Genomic DNA, 21885 nt, shown 5'->3' with positions numbered 1-21885 from the left:
AAATTGAACCAGCCTGGATCCTCCAAAAGAGGATTGGCTCATTCACTGAATAAATCGTTTATGCATCGAAATATTCGTCGAAGATTGCAACGTTGGAGATTCGTCCAACGCGAAAGTTCAAAATCGTGTAGGTTCTACTAAAATACACATGGCACGAGAAACGTGTATTAACGAGTTAAGAGTTCAAATCCCTGATGCATGTGCGCGCAGAGCACGTGAACCGCATATTAAGGAATTACAAAGATCCCTGGTTCGCTGATCCACGAATTTCCAGTTGAAAAATTTCCATTTCCTTTACGTCACGTCACCTACAAATTGCAATCTGATAGAAATCCTTCCTTTACAATTCTACAGACTGATTCTCGCAATTGTAACTGGTTGCGTCTCGAAAATAGAAGATGGAAGAGAGCTGCAGAGAAGAGGCTTACTTCTTCCCGTGAGTGTCACTCGAAGCACTTGGAAAATGCAGACGCAACTTTTGTTTAAACGGAGTCGTTTCGATACACTAGACAAAAGTATTAACCTACGTATGTCTAATAAATTATTAATTTAGAAGAGATACTCGAATTTTAAAGGATCGAGAGACTCAAACTGGGCTATGTAAATTATTTAATAATAATATATATGTAGACTAATTTTAAGATACGAGAGACCCAAACTGGGCTGTGTAAATTATTTAATAATAATATATATGTAGACTAATTATTTAATAATAATATATATAGTTATGTATTATTATTAATATATATATTATTATATATATTATTATTAATCTACATATATATAATATGTATATGTAGATTAATTATTTAATAATGATAATGATATATATAAATTATTTAATAATATATATGTGTTTAGATTAATTATTTAATAATGATAATGATATATATATATATGAATTATTTAATCTACATATATATTATATATAATATATAATATATGTAGATTAATTATTTATTAATGATAATGATATATATATATAATTTAATAATATATACTAATAATAATATATTATTATACATTATTATTAATATATATATATATTATTTAATCTACATATATATTATATATAATATATATACGTAGATTAATTATTTAATAATGACAAATATATATATATATATATAAATTATTTAGTAATATATATAAATTAATAATAACAATAATATACACATATAAATTATTTAATAATACATACAAATTAATAATAATAATAAGACTCTTCTTCAGAAGAGCCCCAACAGGTGTACGCTGCGAGATATCGAAACGCGAAGCGCGTTCTACGCTGGAAGAGCGTCGTAGGAGCCAACTACGTAGCCGACGGTGTGTCGACTGTTGCGTCTTGAGGGTGGACGCGAGCGGGACACTCACTTCCGCATGCAAATGCGAAGGCGTACACAATCAAAGCGCCGGCGGGACGACGATACATATTCAAGCGGTCAGCATGGGTAAACACCGGTCGAAACGGAGCGACGACGGTTTACCTCGGCAAGGAGTAGCTGGCTAGGCTAGCTGCAGGTGTGTGTATGCACCGGTCCGGTCCGGTCCGGTCGGCCCGTCGCCGGCTCTGGTTTCTGTATGCGGCGAGGAACACGACGTGTGTAGCGTCGCCGCGATGGAGGCGGAGGAGAGCGGTTAAGGGGGTGGAGCAGCGGTGAAACGCTTCGAGGTACAGGCTGTATACACGAGGCAGGACACAACAGGAATCTAGTTGGGGTCTATGGCGGATATACGCCGCGTACACGGCCGACAGGCCGAGGCCCATCAATTTCCCATTCAATTCGCAGGCTTGCCTCCCACCCACCCTCTCTCAGCCCGAATGACGGCATCCCTTCCGCATTCCGTCCAAGAACGGGGATCCTCCTGCACGTCGAGAGGTGAACGTCGATTCCAGCCGTTCGTTCTGTCCAGTCAAATCGCGTAACGCGAATTAAATATCACCGTGCGAACGAGGATGATACTTCTTATCAGGTGGGGGGGAGGAAGCAGAAGCGGTTGGAGTCATCGATCTGGGTCTTCTTTTCTTATTTCTTTTTTTTTTTGATCGTGTTTGCCAGAGAAGAAGACGGAGTCGGGACGAGCCGTTTTCATATTCCGGCGGCGTTATATTTCCACGAGAATCTCACGGAGCGTGCTTCATATTTCGGGCTGAAGGTGCTGTTTGAATTTTAAACCGACGCGCGGCTGGGAATCTTGGGAGGGAAACACGATTGTTCCGGGCCGGCGTATAAACCGGGGATCGGCGGCGCGCAATGTGTCATTTGTAACGCGGTAACTTTCGACGTCTAGTTTTCAATGGAGCTAATCAATCAAACGTCAACCACCACTAGCGTTTCGTTCCGTGTGTACCAAGCGGCGCGGGGATCGATATATATATATATATATATCCATCGAGGCGGCCGGTCGTATGCAAATTAACGGCGGGGAAAATACGAGTGGCAGCTCTCTCTCTCTCTCTCTGGATCCGCGTGTTGGAATCTTCCAAAAACTAATTCGATATTCCAGCTGCGTCCGATGATCGCAGGTTAGAGAAGCCGAGCGAAATTCTGTTTATCCGCGGCCGGTTGCGTTTAGCAAAATCAATCGCGTATTAATGCTGCCGGGTCGGCTGGTAATTGGATCCATTTTGCATGCAGTATTTTGTTTGGAAAAGTACCGCGGAAATTCGATCGTGTTTACACGCGTATTTTTTACCATTTCCATTTCGACGAGGGGTTTTAATTTATAGGGATCGCTGCCACGTCGACGGCGATGCCTCTGGTTATTTTACGGTGAATAGAGGAGGATTGAAACGACTGGGAATTATCGTAGGGAGAAATGGAGCTAGTCTCGGGGTAGTTAAATCTAATCGATAGATACACCAGCTGAGGACGATAATTTTCAATTGTCTCATTCTCGTTATAAAAAAACTACCGTGGAATATTTCTCCTTTTTTCTAAATTGACAGTTATTGGTATTCGTTTGTTAGTTTCGTCAAATCGTTTGAGCGTATGCACCTAAACACATGTTTTTTTTTTTATCAGACACGTATTTTTGTTGGTCGTAAATTACGCTTTTGTAGAGCTTTTATTGCCATCAAATTTCCGTTGAAACTGAATTAAAGTGGAAAGAGTGGATCAAAGATGATCGACATATATTTATTGCAAGAAATTAAATATACTTAACATCATATACATAACACATATTCAATTTTATATATTGAATTTATTATACATTCAATAAAATACTATGGAAAAAATTCGAGTATTTACACATTTAATTTCCGCTGCCTCAGCTAATTCCTGAATTTTAAGTTAAGTATGGAGTCAAATTTCGAGTAACATTTCTCTGGATCTCAGCAATTAACAAAAAAAGTATCTCCTTGTAAACAACAATTTTCAAAGTGAAGCGATACTAAAAAGCCCTTCATGTTTCTTTGCAATCTTCAGTAAACCGGCACTGTGGATCAGAATGAAAAGTTTTCACAAAAACTCGTTGCTCACAAAAATTTATACTCATCGATTACGCATTATCGCGTACGATTTTTCCTGTCAATTGTTGTTTCACCGTCGCCCGCAGAATGCGCGGTTATTCCGTTCGATTTTACGAGTCGTTCGTCTTCGTAATTGTCGTTATTATCTTCGTTGCGTCGGCTGGCCGTTCGTTAGCAGGCCGGCGAGGTCATCGTTCCTTAAACGTTCCAGTTTCTGTTCCCATCTACGATTCTCCACGGCCAATAAACGACATCCTCAATATTGACCTTCCCGAAACCACCATTAATTCTTCTATCTTCTACAGCCCCATCCCCCAAAAGAGCAAACTTCCCTCGATATTTCCCCGACATCTGCCACAACGCGACTTGGCTCTAGAAACCACGAACAGAGTCGATTTTACGGTCATGGCCCAATTCGTTGCGTTTATTTCACTTTGAACGACGATGAAATGTTTGGCCCCGAGATGGGGTTAGTTCCAGTAGAAATGTAGCGACCTCTACTTGGAAGAATTTAGATCAACGACATCTATGTTCCGTTTCGAGATGTGTATTTTTAATATAAACAATAGAATATTTAAAAATAGCTATTAATTTTATTATCACCACGGAAATGTTTACTGACACTTGTATATATTGTGGCCATAGTAGAAATTCTTCATTCGTTATTTCGTCATTTAACTTCCATTATGTAATCTTCATTAAATTATTAGTGATTGTATATTTTGTGATATTGATAATATTTTTATATAAACAACTAAAATTAATTACGGAGTTGTTATTTATTTGTAGTATTGTGATATAAATATAAATTATCATAATCACTATAAAATTGGTGATTTGTAGAAATTATTCGTCATTTAACTTCCATTATGTAATCTTCATTAAATTATTAGTAATTGTATATTTTGTGATATTGATAATATTTTTATATAAACAACTAAAATTAATTACGGAGTTATCATTTATTTGTAGTATTGTGATATAAATATAAATTATCAGAATCACTACAGAAATATATAACAAATAAATCACTATTGATAGTGGGCGTTAGGACATTGTCTCTAACGAAAGTGCGTAATATTTTCGAAATGTGAGACACAATCAAGGCTGTGAAAGCGAATTTAAACTCTTCTTTGACGATGAAACTTTCCTCCAGACAATTATACAATTTCAGGAGACTGTAAAATGTAATTCGAATTAAACTGCCTTTAATAACTTTTAACGTTTAGCAACGGCGCGTTTGAAATAAATTCTCCTGAAAGTCCTCGTTTTTCAAGCATTAATTTCGAAGTAATCGCTTCAGTAACGTCGCCGATGACCGGAAAACGATGAACTTTGAAGAAAAACTTGCTCGAGACGTGCCATTCTCGTGCACCGATGGTTATTAGAAATGATGGAAGTTCAATTTCATCAATGATGAAATCAACTGAAGCAAGTTGAAACGAGATAAAGGCAAACGAAAAAGCGAGCGATCCTTTCTATTTATACGTTCAACACGTTGACTGCCACGCACTTTTTCGGCGCAGTATAATTTCCATTATTCTCAGCACATAATGGTAAAATATCAAATAACATGAGTAAGAAATAGAAATGATGTTCTTATCAACAGTGTGTTTATTTCGCTGGTGTTAACCAAATTGTTGAAAAATCCAAAAGAGGCAGGGACAAAATTTCAAGAGAACTTCGCTGCCATCGGTATGACTTTGAAAGCTCTTGGACTGCGCGCCTCGAACTCTAGAAATCCTGCGACAATCTCGCACGAACCCAAGAACATTCCCTTTCCCGCAGACAGGTATGGTACAAAGAACATTCTCGCCCGACGAGAAACGACGTAAATATTTACAGGCATTTAACGAAGTTCGTCTTGATCGCGAGACAGAACTGGGCCGCGGAATTCTCAAAGACCAAAGGGAGGAAGCGGCGGCGCGCTTGTCACCGGGGCCAATTAGCGCGCCCCGCCGAGTCGCTCCGGCTCGCGTGGCTCGTTTCACGTCAATTTCATCGGGACAATAAGCAAATTAATTCTCTTGGATCGTACTTTGATTTCGTTAGTGTTTTCACCGGGACGGCAGCGCTTGGCCGCGTAATTTCGCGTCGGCGGCGGCGTCGTTATGAAAACCCTCAATTGCACTTCACCCGTCTACCATCACCGCCACACCACCCTTACACTACACTTGTAACACTCTGTTGCATTCTGCGCGAGGGTTGTGATACGTGCGTGGATGTCATCCTACGTACCCCGGTCGTTCCACTGTCGTGGAACCATCTCGCTCGCTCTTTTGCTCTGATGTGAGCGCGTCGGGGGAGTTTCGCGCGCCGATGCGCCGCAACGGCACAGATGCTTGCTTTAACGTCGGCCGTGTAACCACGGCGTCGCACCTCCGGCGTCGCGACGACAATTAAGCGACGCACGGCCTTCCTTTGAACTCGGTGTCAATTTCGCCGCCGAATCAACTGATTCTATTTACCGTCGAGTAATTACCGCCATTGGCGTATCCGGCATGTCGAACCGCCTGTGAAACGGCCAATAATTCCCGTTTCGACGCTTAATCAACGTGTCACGGATGCAACCTTGCCTCCTCTAATTTTTAACCTCTTCTCTTCATCTCTCTCTCTCTCTCCGACCTTGTATCTTTTTTCTTCCCTTGGTTATCACCTCGCCAACGAATCTTCAGTTTTTCATCATACTCCTAAGCTTATTGTACTTGAACGCCGTCCCTCGAGCGACGACACGGAACAGCCGTCCGTTAATTACTCACGGATCTCGTGACATTATTATCCAAAACGATCCAGGCGATCAGCCAACCACCAGAGGGACAATTTACCTTTTTTCTCTCCCCCGGCCGTGACTAATCAATTTCCCATTCAGAATCGCCTTTCCGCCTCTGATGGATGACGAAAAGCGATCGAAACGAAAAAAGAGAGAGAAAGCGGAAGGACCGCGAGGTTTTAATAAATCAACATCTATCGTTCCTCTCGGCATCGGTCATCAGTCTTCCGGACAGGGTGGGAACAAAACCGCGAAAGACACACAGGTAGGCGTGAAATCTCGTCCGAACAACGGGCTTCACGTGCCGTTCGTTCGTTCTGTTCGTTCGTGTCCGGTCGATCGATCCGTCGAAGGGACAACGTACCTGGCTTATCGAGCAGCAGGCCGTTTCTTTTGCGTGTATGCTCGCGTCGCGGAGCGATCTCGCGACAACGGGGAAAACGGAATAGCGGCCGACTCGAAAACTCCGCGTTCGTCGTTGCAATCAGTCGGTCACGACACTCGCCCGACACGCCTCTCTCCTATTCACGGGGAGATTGTTGCTTTGCTGCTCTGCCACGGAGCGTTCGAAGCAAGGATTACCGCCGCGGGATTATCGATTTATCGCGGGAACGTTCTGACATGGAACGACGCTGGAAAGGAAGCAGTGTTTTCGTACATTCGCGTCGAAAGTGAAACTCAAACTCGCCGCGATTTTCGACTGTTCGCGTGAAACGTGAGGGAAACGAGGGAAACTTTTGATAAACCTGATCGACTGTATTTTTTATTAATATTATATTATTTAATATTTATATAAAATATAATATTTCGTTGTTCTAAATTCCCTCAGTTTTAAGTACATTTAAATGAAACAAAATAAATTTGTTACTTCTCGATAATTTCTATCAAGCGATATCATATCGACGAGTTTAAAAAGAATTATTGTATACGGTTTGGTCACTCGTTGTGGTCCGCAATCAGTTGCCCAGAGCAAATGGCTAATATTCGATTTAATTTTCATTCGATTAAAATTCATTCAGCGAATGAAAATGACACCGATTAATATTTGCCGTTTAAAAAATGTACGACTCACTTTCACGAGTTCGTTCATCGGAGAGAAAATATTTATATACTCGAGTAATAGTTTCATAATTTGATTGCATGTTAATATTCAATTTCTGAAAATGGACGATCAACTTTCGTAAGTTGATTCATCGGAAACAAACGATACGGAACTGATGATTTCTGAGTAGAGGATTGAAATTTTTAAAAAAATAAATGACTTTTTACAAGTTCGTTCGTCAAAAGGAAGTAATGGTAATAATTCCAAATTTCTGCGTTTTCTATTTTACCGAGTTGATCGATACGACGTCTGTGAACGATTCAAATATTTGTCATTGAATTTACAGCACTACGAATGATTACTTGAATAAAAAGACAAAGTATGCATTCCTTGAAAACACGCAATTTTTATTTAGAACATTTTCTCGCGCAGAGAAGAATCTACGAGTGATTCAGAGTCGTTGTCCATAACTTAACACGTAACTGCACTGTGTATGTAATATTAATTTGAACATGAGATACCAACCTAAATTACAAAAAGCTAAACACATGTCGAGCCTTTCCGACGAAAGTTTTATCAATTATAAATATTATTTTGAAATTCCGACAAGATCAATTATCGATGAGTCATGAAAACTCCGTTCAATTTCGAATTACGTTCATCTTCGTAATTCTACCTATTAATATACTCTACACATGCGTCTTCTTACGACTGTCAATCACACACACATCAATAAACTGCAAAGTGAATCGTTTCAAATTGCCTCCATTCCTCGATCAACATCTAATTACGTTCACCGTTTCTCCCGAGGAGCACAATTCACTCGAGTTACGTCGCAGCCGCGCGCGATTTATCCAAACGTGTAATTCCATCCTCGTGAAAGAGCGAAACCCCGGCGGACGAACCCGGACAATTTGTTTCCCCTCGCAAAATGGAGCGCACAGCCGCAGCGAGGAATTTCACAACGTCGCCTCCATCGTGACTATCTTTGCGCGCGCTTTATGAAACATAATCTCCCCCCAAAGAGTAAAAAGCCGGGAAAATCCATGCACGAGCGGCGTATCGGTACATGAACACCCCAAAAGAAACGGAGGAGGATAAATAGGGCTCGTTGTTTGACCCCGTTCCTCGTGAACGTTTCTGCGGGAGAGATTCCATTCTTTGAGAATGCGCTCCTCGACGACGGATGTACACACACTCCGCTCGAGATAATGGACAATCGCGTCTCTCGCAGCGAACCTGTACGGCTTATCGCCAACACGCTCGAGTTCGAGGAATGCCTGGCGGTGGCTTATCGACTCGCCAGCTTGACAAACTTGCCGGCCCTTTCCGAAACGACCCCCCGGGAAGATGACGCGGCGCCGATCGAACGTCTTGCGAGACTTTCCTGGCCAGCTTTCCCTCCGGAGAATTTCCCTCCCGAATCTGTGCGAGACTTTCCTGGCGCGCGCGATAAAGACGAGCGTATCTCACCGGATTGGCCAACGCGGCGGCAAGGAGAGAAAGGATCGATAGTTTTCTCACGTTGCACACAATACCACACGAGCAGCACACTACAGAGCTTCAGCTCCTCCTCAAAAAAAAAAAAAAAAAAAAAAAAAAAGAGCATCCGCGGATCGGCGAAATTCCTCGATTTTGTGTATCGATTCATCGTGCACGGATTCGACGCTTCGTTTTCAAACGAATCTCTCTCTCTTTCTCTGGATTTCTCGGACACTGCCGTGGCAGCCGGCTGCTTAAGTCAGGAGAGAGACTTCATTGCCTGCGAGATTTGCGGAGCGGCAGCGCGCTTTGCTCGCGGATTACGCAAATTCGACAGCCCCCGTCCCTGGGATTCGGGGTCAGCGTCCACGTTGCGCGTGTTCGTAACACAAGAGGGTGGCGAGTGGAGTGGGAAAGGGGACGATTGCGTTACGTACCACCGCGCACCGGCTGCCGCTGTCCCCGTTGTCTCTATTTCTCTCTCTTTGGCTGCATTTTAGAATTTCGGATGTTAGGATTTTCAGCGGGATTCGCGACACGTAGCAAAGCCAGGTGACGGGCGGGGAGAGAAAGTTTTCGCCATCGTGCGGCGTCTTCATAAATCTTGGATGACGAAACAGGACACGGAGTAGCGTGGAATTTTATTTGGATCGTTTTTTTTTTTTTTTTCTATATAATGAAACCTTCTTCTTCGCTCGTCTCTTGTGCTCTTCTCGCGTCGAACGTCTCGTCTCCTGTCTCGGAAAATTGACTCGGAACTCTCTTTAACGAGTCTGTCACAGAGTCCGGTATCGCGACGTTTAATCAGAAAGAAGAACCCGCGGGAAAAAGTAACGAGAGGTTGTTTCTTTTAGATAAACTCGGGTTCCACCTGATCATCGTGTTGAAGCGAGATCGAGGCTGCTCCTTCTTTCGCTGTGCGCGATTAGCAGTGGAAAAGAGAGAGAGAAAGAGAGAACAAACGGAAAAGTAGATTATTAGGACTGCAGGTGGTTCTACTTACAGATTGTAGTGCACGTCGGCCATGTTCGGTCGATAGCGAAGCGCCTGGACGAACGCCTCCTCTGCCTCTGCGACGCGTCCCTGGGCGCTCAGCACGCTGCCCAAATTACCATAAGCTGCAACAATCACAACGGGACATTCGTTACGACAAGGCCACGTCGAGAAAACGAAGAAAGTGACTAAGGAGCGGAGCCATCCGAGCATAGTGAAATTCCATTTGTACGAATTTTATTTGAGTCAACGAATGTTATGTTGTTGAGATCATTTGACAAAAATTGCGTGGCTCGTGTACTCTGCGTTAAACTTATTTAAAAAAATTTATTATTATCGTGCAGTGTCACACTCAAGTGTCCAGAATTAAAGTGTCAGAACTTCGAGAGCGAATAGAGCGAATAAACTAAGAATCTTCAATCAAAATCGTGAAGAAAGAAATAAAAAAAGTTTTCGATTTGATCATGTTTTTTTTATATTTGCAAATGACAAACCTACGTACCAAGATACAAGATTTTACTATTACAAAAGGAAAACAATACTGATAAAGTATATAACAAGTTACACTGAATTTTGTGATGCACTGATATATATTTTTTTCATAAACAGGGACAATAAATAAAAACGACGTCTTCTTATGCAGGAAAATAAAAATTCAAGATATTCAGAAAGAAAATTTCTGTAGTTTAAATCGTAAAAGGAATTGCATATCAGTAAAATTCGTATAAAGTCATGTTAGAAAAGTATAATTAACTAAAAAAACATAGCATTCCTAAATTGCCAAGTAAATTAACAATCTTGCTAATCTCCATTTATACACATTATAATATTTAATATCGGAAGTTAATCGAATTTTTGATTCGATGGTACAAAGCCATAAGCGAAAAGAAAGTGAAACAATAAAGTTTCTTCGCCCAAAGCTTCGTTTTGGGGGAAAAAAAGTGAAGTCTGCAAGTTCGTTAAGTGTACTTGAGTTTAAGTGTATAATCCACAAAAGGTTATTCTACCAGCGAAAATAAGTGAAAACCGTGGAATAAAATTTTTTTCTCACAAGACGCTTTGTTCCCGAGGGAATTCAATTCAAAAATTAATCAAGTACACGTATACCGAGCCATTCTTAATTAAACATGTTCAAACCGTATCTCCTCGAGAATGAGACTTTAAACGGGGGAAAATTTCGCTCTACGCTTTTCCCGTATTTTCCCGCTCACCAGAATAACGCGCCGCCGATTATTCTCTCTTGTCCTGTGGAGTGAAATTTTTTTCATAAGACGCTCCCGCTTCCGAGAAAAATTCAATTTGAAAATTTATCAAGCACACGCGTACTAACCCATTTCTTAACTAAACACGTCGAGATGTTCCCTATTTTTTTAAGGGAAAATTTTATTTTATTTTGCATTTCTCACGTTTTTTTACACGTAGTAGTAACCTTCTGTCGATTGTTCTCCCCTCTTCCCTTCCCGGAGTTTCAATATTCATGTACACTTGGGAAATGTTTAAGCACGATTTTTCAGCTTTGCAATTACTGAACCGCAATAAAAAATGTGTATGCATTTTCTTCTTGAATTAACGTACAGGGTGTTTAGGGTTTGGTATTCAAACTTTGTCAATATTTATCTATAAGTAAAAATAAGACTGAAATATTATGAAAAAATGAAATTGTAACAACAATTCGTATTAGTCGAGAAGGACTAATCTAAATCAGACATCAACTTGCGGAAAAATATTTATTGTCTTTGAAGGCAAAAATTTTCAACACAGAGGCATCATGTGAACGCAATTAATAAATTGCGTGTGAAGAAATTCAACAAATGGCATGAAGTTCGATCCACAGTATTAATTCGCATTAACGATACTTTAACTGTCGCAACTCTCCAAGAATTGACAAACTTTCAGTTCAATTTCATTTACATCGACAGAGTATACAAGATTCGATCGCGTCAATTTTATATCTGACGTTAAAAAGATGGCTGGCATTTAAAGGTTGAACGAGAGAGGAAAGATTTTATTCGCCCTTTTCGACTCTCGTACTCTCTCGCGTGGAATCGGAAACAATCTGCATTCGTACGCGAGACATGGCGTTCTCAGCAACGACATGAATTTCCCCGCGTCACGAATCTTCAAACGGAATCGTACATTATGAAACGTACACGTGAAACGAGACGGCGGAAGTCGCGGCGATAGATTTTTAAACGTAGCGCACGACTCCTCCACGGAAAGCAATAAGACGCGATAAAAGAGCGAGCTCTCCTCCAACAAACTCCCCCCTTTCTCTCTCTGTAGAATTTCTTTCTCGGTTCTTTGTATTTACGAGCAATAAACCGGCGTGCACGCGCGATCCTCGATACAGGCCGGATAGCGCGAATATCGTGGCAGAGCGCGCACGGAGCTCGGCTTTTTATCTTCGGCCAAACAATATCGGCTATAAAACATTCTCCTGGCCTTTCCCGTCCGCTGATTCGGACCGATGGCTACTCCGAGCACCGGGGGTAATAAATGAATCCGCGATCGTAAAAATTGCCCTGCGAAAGCGTCACGAACCGACCCGATTCCCCTTCCACGATTCACTGTGCCTTCCTTCTCCGATCGTTCTCGAGAAAATCGCACGTGGATGCACGTAAGTGGAAAAACGTAACTCACGTTTCGTCGTCGGCGTTAACGCGTATTAAAAATGCATACTGATTATTACATGGAATACATAATATCTAAATTTATGATTTATTATTAGACGTTAGAACTATCGGTCTATATAATATGAACTGAAATATTTCGTACATGTATGAATCGTTACAATTTAAATGATAAATAACTCGTAATTGTATACATATTTTGTACAGCAATAATTTCTTTGCACAGACAGAAATCAATATTGTAAAATCTGAAATCTGTCATATTGAGGGGTAGTTCTAGTATTATAATAATTCAATATTACAACGATTGATTCGTAATTTAAAATATACGAATAAAAGTATAAAATTTTAATCTTACACCTTTTCTGAGGCAAGTCACTTTTTACAGACGAGTTTTCAAAGTGAAATATTTGTGACAAGAAATATTCTTGATTCAATAGTGGCACCATAAACCAATGAAATGAATCTAGAGATATTTTATGAAATAATTAATTGATTCTGACATAGAGAAATACGTCTCCTAAAGAGATTACTACATTTTTAACACGTGATCCGAAGCAAAGGTGTGCAAAATTGCCAGAGAACAGGAAAAATTTATTCCACCGGCGCGGCCTACACAGTCTTCTTAAATTTTAAAATACCGAAAGTGTAACACTCTTGTAAAAAAAAGGGCTACAGACATTTTATGCAAATTCGTACTTTTGCGAACGTAATTTAAAAGAGGCAAGCTAAACAGAAATTTGGCGTGCAGCTCGCCTCAGATGTTTTACATAAATTCTCGAAATTTTTGGCCCCGGAAATTTCGCATAAATTGCATAGAAATTTGCAATCTATTCGTAAAATGTTCGTCGACATTGATTTTCGAATAGGCTGGACGAAGAACAGAGAGAACCGAGAGTAATACCCTTTTTTTAATTAAATCTGATTTACGCATCGGAACCAACGTTCGAAAAGCCAAAGGGATCGTACAGTAAATATTAACGCGTAATTAAAGCTGAACATTTTGATTACGCTGAATCGACGACTATCTTTTATTACATACAACAATGAAAAAAAATACCCTGTTTTTTAATTACACAAAATATTTCCTCCACATCCAGTCTCTTGTAGATCTGAATACGCAATACCGACCGGTGGATGAGTCAGTTTTTATTTCTCGCTGCGCGCTTTCAATGTTCAGCATTCGATGTTCTAGCTGTTATTAAGAAGTTGCTCGGAAGCGCGGAGAATTTTTCAAACTTCGATTATCGATCTTGGTAGCGTATCTCTCCGGCCAATAATCATACCGCCGGAGAATTTTAATAGAAATTTCCAGCAACTTTGCGCGGAGCAAGCTTTCTCCCCGCTGGTGGAAAGATTACAACGAATAAAGGAACAAGTAGATTACGCGACATTGCCTTAAATAAGATTTAATATTACACGATGGTAGAGAAAGAACGTAGCCACCCGTTGTTTCTCTGCCTGGCGGCGTCCCCGTGCGATTATTTAAAAAGCCCTTGTATTTTAACGCTTCAAATTGTTTTTCATTAGTACTTTAAATACCGGCGCGCCGTGTGGTTTCAGGATGAGTATAATCTGATTACCAGCTCCGCCGGTGCACAAATGTAAGCAGGAAATAATTTTAATTAGCAAACAGCCCTTCCTCCTCGGGGTTCGTTCAAAAACGTCCAGACGTTTTAATTGTCCACCGTTAATCGTTTGCCGTAAACGCAAGTCTTGGTTAGAAAACGAATAACGAACCCTGCTCGTACTTCGTACGCGGAGCGATAGAGATTGTATATTAATTATATTAATAAATGATATATTTATTACAAACGATGAAGAAAGAAAGAAGTTCTAAATCGGAAGATGTATGATTTTTCATTTCGTTTCGACTCGACAGACTTTCTCCATTCATGAGTTATTCCACTGTGCGGAAATAATGGATCACTTTTGTCGTTTCACGCGTTCTTGATCTATTCTCACGCATGCTGACACACCACCGATGTAAGAGAATTGCTTGCTCGTTGAAAAATTCTTGCACGTGTCCTAACTATTTCGCTGGCATTTTGTATTTTCCGACGTAATTCCGCCGTGTTATTGATCGCTCGAGGGAAATGCTACTTTCAAGAAATTCCGACGAAAAGGTCCAGAGGACCTTTGAAATCAGTCTGCCTCAGACGGAGCAAAAATTTGTATCATAAAATACGAATTTGAAAGTATGTATTAATCCCTCGCTATATAAAATTCTGTATTATGCAACAGAAATTTGAGGAAACGCGTTAATCCTTCAACATGTAAAATTTGTATTGTATAATACAAATGAAAATATGTATATATCCTTTAACGTGTACAATTATGTATGTAATCATCATTAATTAGTAAAATTATCTATTAAAAAATATGAAGTGTGTTAACAACTTACAATTATATATAAATGGTACAAGAAACGGAAAATTTATAAAATAGAACAGAATATAGTAAATAGATAATGTTAACGAACAATAATCAAGTAAGAAAAAACTAATTTAATAATATTTTGTTTCATAGGAATACTGAAATTGAAGTATGTATTAATCCCTCGCTATATAAAATTCTGTATTATGCAACAGAAATTTGAGGAAACGCGTTAATCCTTCAACATGTAAAATTTGTATTGTATAATACAAATGAAAATATGTATATATCCTTTAACGTGTACAATTATGTATGTAATCATCATTAATTACTAAAATTATCTATTAAAAAATATGAAGTGTGTTGATACAACTTACAATTATATATAAATGGTACAAGAAACAGAAAATTTATAAAATAGAACAGAATATAGTAAATAGATAATGTTAACGAACAATAATCAAGTAAGAAAAAACTAATTTAATAATAATATTTTGTTTCATAGGAATACTGAAATTGAACAAAATAACCAACGTGTAATTCTTGGCGCCTCTTAGACGTCTAAAATATAACATACGAAACAAATGATCGTTCTTCATCATCGTCTCTTCACATTAAGAGATTAATCTTTCAACTCATCACTGTTTTCCATAATTTCTATCCACTCTAAAACCAGAATTGCTAATTCTATTAAACCGTTCTGTTAAGCGTTTATGTCGAGTATAAAAAAAAGTCGCTTTTGCTATTTATTTTAAAATTTAGGTATTTGTAATTTTAGCACACTTTAGAATATTTCAAGGCAACGAAACAAACAAAAAAAATAACGGGGATTGTTCGGGTAAAAAAATTAAATTTGTCTCTAATCACTCTAATTTTGCAAATATTTGATTTTTTTACTTCTTTTAATGAACTGATGAAAATTCAATTTGAATTTTTAATGGTTTTCCTTTATGGAACAATTTTCAAGAAATGAAATATCAAGTTCTTTAAATAACCGTAAGTACCAATAAAATTGAAAATTTTACAAAGAAACGCCAGAAAAATTTATCATTTTGTTATGACTCAATCTTAGTGCATTTACCGTGTTTTCGAATATACTCGTCATCGTCTAGGCAATAATTAATCACACCAGTGTACATTCTCAAAATAAAGCAAAACGCACAAGGAAACTTTGATCGATTCAATCAATCGTCGATCCTCCGATTAACTTCACGAAATAAATCGTTTACGATAACAATTATCAATGTCAATAAATTTAACCGTCGACCTCAAAATTTAATTAAATCAAAAATTTTCAATCGATTAACTCTTCCTGGCAACTTATGAAATCCTCCTTCCCTCTGTCGCCATTCAGAAACGAAATCGTTATAAAAAAAGAGAGAGAAAAAAAAATTCCTAAACGTGGTACGATTTTCCCTCTTTCTTTTTCTTTTTTTCACAGGTCTGGTTACGAATTCTCGAATCGTTCGAGCCCCGTTCCACCCCCGCGCCGTTTCGTTCACGAGTCGTGAATCAAGCCGCGTATTTAGAGCGCGTAGCCCGGGTAGCACGCTCCATCGTTTGTCGCTAACGACATCGGGCCACGGTTCGGAAAATTTCGCCTCGTGCCCGAGGAAAATAGGGGTGAAACTCCGCGGCGTTCTACATTTCTCCCACGATCCCCAAGTGTCCTTCGTTCCTTTCGCGCGACGATTCACAGCCGGGGGCTGTTTCTTTTCAATCGCGATCGCGGCGAACGAGGGGTGAGGGAAACGGCCGGCGAATTAGAGAGCAGCGTGCACTGACTGCGCGATGTAAATGAACCGAATGATAGATTGAACGTCATCAGGGACGAACAAAAGGAAACGCGCCTCCTTGGAAATAATGGAGAAGAACGAGGCACGAGACTCGGGCGCGAAAGAAACGATCGGTCGAAGAAAACAGTGCTGGAGCGGAACGACGAAATCGCGAAATGATTATCCGTTATTATGCATTGCCGGCATCGTACATTACCACCCATTCCCCTGTATCTTCCGCCGGAATTCCTCCAACTGCTTTGGCTAATCCATCTTCGCTTCTGTCTTTCGTTCGTTGCTCTTCTTATTTATATATCTTGCTTTCTTTACTCTTTTCGGTTTTACAGTTTTGTCTTTTTCTTGAATTAAAAATACGAACATTGACACGCAGTCAGTCACGAATGTTTGACACACGCAAATATATTTAAATGTTTAAAGAAAGAACGGGGATTTCAAGTAATCATGGCAATGAAAATAGTTCTATGTTCTATGTCTGTTATTACGAAAGATTAATTACAGTTTTAGGCGGAGAATAATTGGAAAATTTATAAAGAGATGATGGTTTTAAGACTGCACATAGTGCATTGATGTGATGATGTAGTAATCAGATTTTCAGTTCGACAAATGATACGAACGCAAACAATAGACTTGGTATAAAATAAATATAAAATAAACTATATAAGTTTACTTTCTACTCGTATGAATATTAGCACTTGAATATTATCACGGTCGATGATAAAAATAATATTTAATATACAATTATGAACGAAAAAATGTTCCATCAAATGATCAAATAAACGATGAAATATATCTGTGATAATATATTCTGTGATAAATATTCGGATATTTCCGTGAAACCGTACAGCATGCCACAAGAACATTAAAACTTTTTCATTTAGTAATTGCTGGGATGCGGATTTTATGCATTTTAAAATTTTTATGAAATAAAAGAAATGGAATCTAAAAGAAATCGTTTTATCCATTATATATAACATACTCTGCCTCGGATATTTCATATAAATATTTTTGTACACCGGAGATGTAAATTTAAAATTTTAAATTCGGAGATGTAAAAGATATATGCATCTTATATTATTATAATATATATTATTAGTATTATAATAATACGAATAATACTACAATAATATAAGATGCATATATATATATATATATATATATATATATATATATTATTAGTATTATTATAATATATATATTATTATTATTAGTATTATTATATTATAATATATATATTGTATTAATAATATTATTATAATATACATAATAACACGCATCAAGATAAAAATTCAAAATACATAAAATATTCAAAACATCAATTTTTAGATACCGTTCATCTAAATCTCAATTTTTAGATACCGTTCACCACAAAATACCACAATTTTTAGATAACATTCGCTAGATGAAACGCATTTCTACTCAGGCCCCGTCTCTTTGCAGTTGCATTCGCAACAGCATAAAAATCCGCAATCTACTAATTACCCGCGAGAGAAACTTCCACCCCTATTTTTCGGCCCGCTTTAACGGCGAAAACAAAAAATACGACGCCTCGGAGTCCGGTAACTCGGCGATAATCCACGAGCGGGCGAGGCTGGCATTTTAAATCAGCGGCGATAAATAAACGCGATAAATCGCCGCCGAGTATATTTCATCGTCGCGCGATTCTATCGAGTGCCCCGCGAGTTGTGTTTCGTGCTACCCTCGCGCCCGAGAGCTACCCTCCTCGCTCGATTTTACGCTCGGTAATGCGATCGTTCGCTTCCTTCCTCCACCGTGAAAATCCGACCGCCGATTCTTTCGAGAGCCCGGATCGTACGAACGAAGTGAAACACGTTCGCATGAAATCGAACAGACCTTGCTTGCTAAAGCGGGTAGAAACGACCTACGTAGACTACGTGGACCACGACTTTGAAGCGAGGCAGAGGTGAGCGGGAGAGAAAGAAAAAGTAAAGACCCGGGGAAAAGGGATGGAATCGACCGCGGAGTTTGTTGGATCAAGGTTTCAAGCCGGGATCTTCTATTTGTTGGACCGGACCTGCACCAACTCCGCGCCGTCTAACTTCAATAAACCAACGATCGATATGTTTCTTCGTGATTGAATAAGGGATTACGTGAATTATTTAATAGCGAAGTCAAGCTCCCGGCGGATCCAATGATTCCTCGGCTGCTTAAAGTTTTAAAGAGGGAATTGATGATTAGGTGATTTAAGCTGCGCGCTGCTCTCTGCGCTTGCCCAGCTGAGCCCCGTGCAAACGTCCGGACGACGCTTTTAATTCTTTTCTCTTGTGTTGTAAATAGGTTTTTCAACGTGTCGCTGAAATGCTCCAACTCTGATCACTTTTTAACGAACGTAGGATAAGGTATCAATATTGAGATCGAATATTACACGCACGGAAGTTTTATATGAACATGCGTCGATCAAACGATCATTTGCTTGTGCATGTGGAAACATGAGAAATATACGATTTTACAAAACTCTGGAATAAAATAGTCCTCGTACGGTTAATTGCAAGGAGCCAGATTACGTTGCTCAAAGTGTTGCACACTTTTTGCGAGAGCTATTCAACAGAGAATATCTGAACGCGATTCTACGTATTTCAAAACACGCTGAATATAATACTAATTTTTAAAAAACGTTTACTTTAAAACTCCCGCCCCCTCTCCCAGCGGGGCGTATATTTCCCGGCTGGGACAGCAAAAGTTAATTATAAATAATCCGATTGCGCAATTCACACGCTGTCCAAAGTTCCAACTCGTTACGGATCGTAACGTCTGCGTTAATGCAACACTTCATCCGCAATTCTTTTTCAATACACGCTGTCGAATCCTTTCATCGGCGCGTCCGTGCCCATAAAATTTAATTCCGCATATCCCATATCCATTCAGAGTTCCCATTTACTCTAGAATCTCATGAAACTTTCAATTATCCATTTGAAAAGCATTTTACAAATTATCACTCGGCCCGTTAATGGATTAACTTTGTCTTCCGGTAACGCGCCACTGGAACTTCGGCTAAACAGAGCTTAATATTCACTTTCTAGCGGGAGGTTGCATTAAATTTTCCCCGAGAAGGCGTGTATAACCCATTCGGACTAAAAGGGTTAAGACACGAGACAAGTTGATCCAAAGCGGCTGTCTATCCTTGCCTCGCGAGGAAACCTCGCACCGCTATCTACCATGCCTTACATACATCATATACGCCGCGCACTATGTGCACCCAGTTTTTGCCTTGGCCATTAAAACGACGCGCGAAGAAAGGCTCGTGACCGGATGGATATAGGTAACAGAGAAGGGTTGTCGGCGGTGTCCCAGCTTCGGCTCGCGTGACCGCCTCTCGCCTCTGTCAGCCGGCACCCCTTTTGACGCGGAGATTAAAAGGGAAACAAAGGTGGAACTCGACAAAGCTCCCGGCGAGAGTGTGGAGCATCGTTGAAACGGTCGTCCGGCGAGCTGTTTCGAAGAAACGCCCGCCTTACTCGGTGAACCACGACTCGTGGAAACGAGGCGACCGCGATAATGGCGTTTGGAAACCGAGACGCGGAAACCCGATGGAACGACGGGGGTAATTAGGTACTGGAGGATGCGGAGGAGAAGATCAGATCGGTTGGATAAAGTTGGTAAAAACGATCGCAGATGAGCAAAAACGGACAGAGACGGATAAGGGATGGGATAAGGGATGCCGATGCAGTCCGCGTCTCGGGAGGAGCCGTATCATTGATTCATCGAACGAGAGGGGCCAAGGAACGAGGAACACAAATATCCTGGATAACACGCCCATGTGTTTGACCCAGAGATAATAAAGTCGATCGGACGTGGGTTAGGTTGATATATTTATAATTTCATCAAGATACGTCGAGAAGGGGTGGCTGGCGTAGCAAGAGGAGAGCGATGAACGAAACAAATAAAACGATCATCGGCAGATAACCTAGCAACGAAGGAGACTTGGTGTATTTATAATATCAAAGTACATCGAAAGGACTAACCGATGCAGAAGAACGACGACAAGAGTTAGAATGACAGGGAGTTGCAATGCACAACAGCACGAAAAACATGGGGAGAGCAACGAAATAAATTGAAGGGGAAATCAAACGATCGTCAATGAATAACCCGGACAATATATCTAAATTTAACGAGAGAATAGAGTCGATCGAACAAAGGAGGTCTGATGTATTTATAATTTCATCCAGACACACCGAAAGGGGTGGCTGACGTAGCGAAATGAGAGCAACGAAAGTTAGTTAGAAGGGTGGAGAGCAATGTAATAAAGCGAAGAATGTGGGAAGAGCAACGAAACAAATAGAAGAAGTACAACGATCGCCAGTAAATATTCTAGACGATGCATCAAAGTTTGGTAAGAGATAATAAAGTCGATCGAGCGAAGGAGGGTTTGATGTATTTATAATTTCATCGAGATACACCGAAAGGGGTGACTGACTTAGCAAAAGGGCAGCGATGAAAGATAGAGAACGGCAGAGAGCAATGCAACAACGCGAAGAATGTGAGACGAGCGGCGAAACGAACAGAAGAGAGAATAAAACGATCGCCAATAAATATCATGGGCGATACATCAAAGTTTGAAGATAACAAAATCGATAGAACGAAGGAGGCTTGGTGGTATTTATAATTTCATCGAGATAGAACCTCCATTTTTCAAATACTTTAGTTTACCCGACGAAATTGTCTCTTGGTAATTGAAAAATCATTACTCATTGACAACTGTTTCACAGCATATTTAGGAAACAAAAGTTCGAATAAAGGAGACTCTGCTGCACACCGAAACGGGTGACTGACGTACGTAGAAAGATAATGACGCAAGAGAACGTGGGAGGAGCAATGCAATAAATAGAAGAGAAAATAAAACGATCGTCAATAAATAAACGGTATATCGATGTTTGGTAAAATCGATCGAACGAAAGGGGCTCAATATACAATAAGAAACTCAACTTCGCCCCAACTACTATTTTTTCGAATATCATATTACCTATAAAATCATTACTCAGCGACAAACGTTTCGTTGCAACGTATTCAAATATTCACGTCGGAACTAAAGTTCGAAAGAAAGGGGACTCTACCGTACTGAACTACGCAGCAAGCGACGCAACAAACGGATCACGTCGACAAACACCGATAATGGACGATACATCGAAGCTGATAAAGTCGATCGATAATTTATAATTTCAAGGGACACAAGATCGAAAGGGATGTACGAAGGACAATGACGCGACAACTCGTGGGAGAGACGCAGCAAATAAAAGGGGGAAATAAAACGATCGTGTAGACGAGGCGTTGGCGAAGGCTACGTACATAGAGGAGGACACGTCTAA

At 39.9% G+C, this 21885-nt stretch overlaps 1 protein-coding gene across 1 annotated transcript in view; it reads right to left on the bottom strand.

Annotated features, from left to right (window-relative positions):
- LOC122534377 (protein O-mannosyl-transferase TMTC2) overlaps window positions 1-21885 on the bottom strand; it is a 65142-nt gene that overhangs the window by 9051 nt on the left and 34206 nt on the right. Inside the window, exon 5 of the mRNA XM_043664942.1 lies at window positions 9772-9887. Within this exon, the coding sequence (XP_043520877.1) occupies window positions 9772-9887 (116 nt within the window). The remainder of the gene's footprint in view (window positions 1-9771; window positions 9888-21885) is intronic.

This window comes from Frieseomelitta varia, unplaced genomic scaffold (assembly GCF_011392965.1).
Source record: "Frieseomelitta varia isolate USP_RPSP 00005682 unplaced genomic scaffold, Fvar_1.2 scaffold_59, whole genome shotgun sequence".
Classification (NCBI taxonomy): domain Eukaryota; kingdom Metazoa; phylum Arthropoda; class Insecta; order Hymenoptera; family Apidae; genus Frieseomelitta; species Frieseomelitta varia.
The sequence above is the reverse complement of the archived record's forward strand: the minus strand, read 5'-3'. Positions and strand labels throughout refer to the sequence as shown.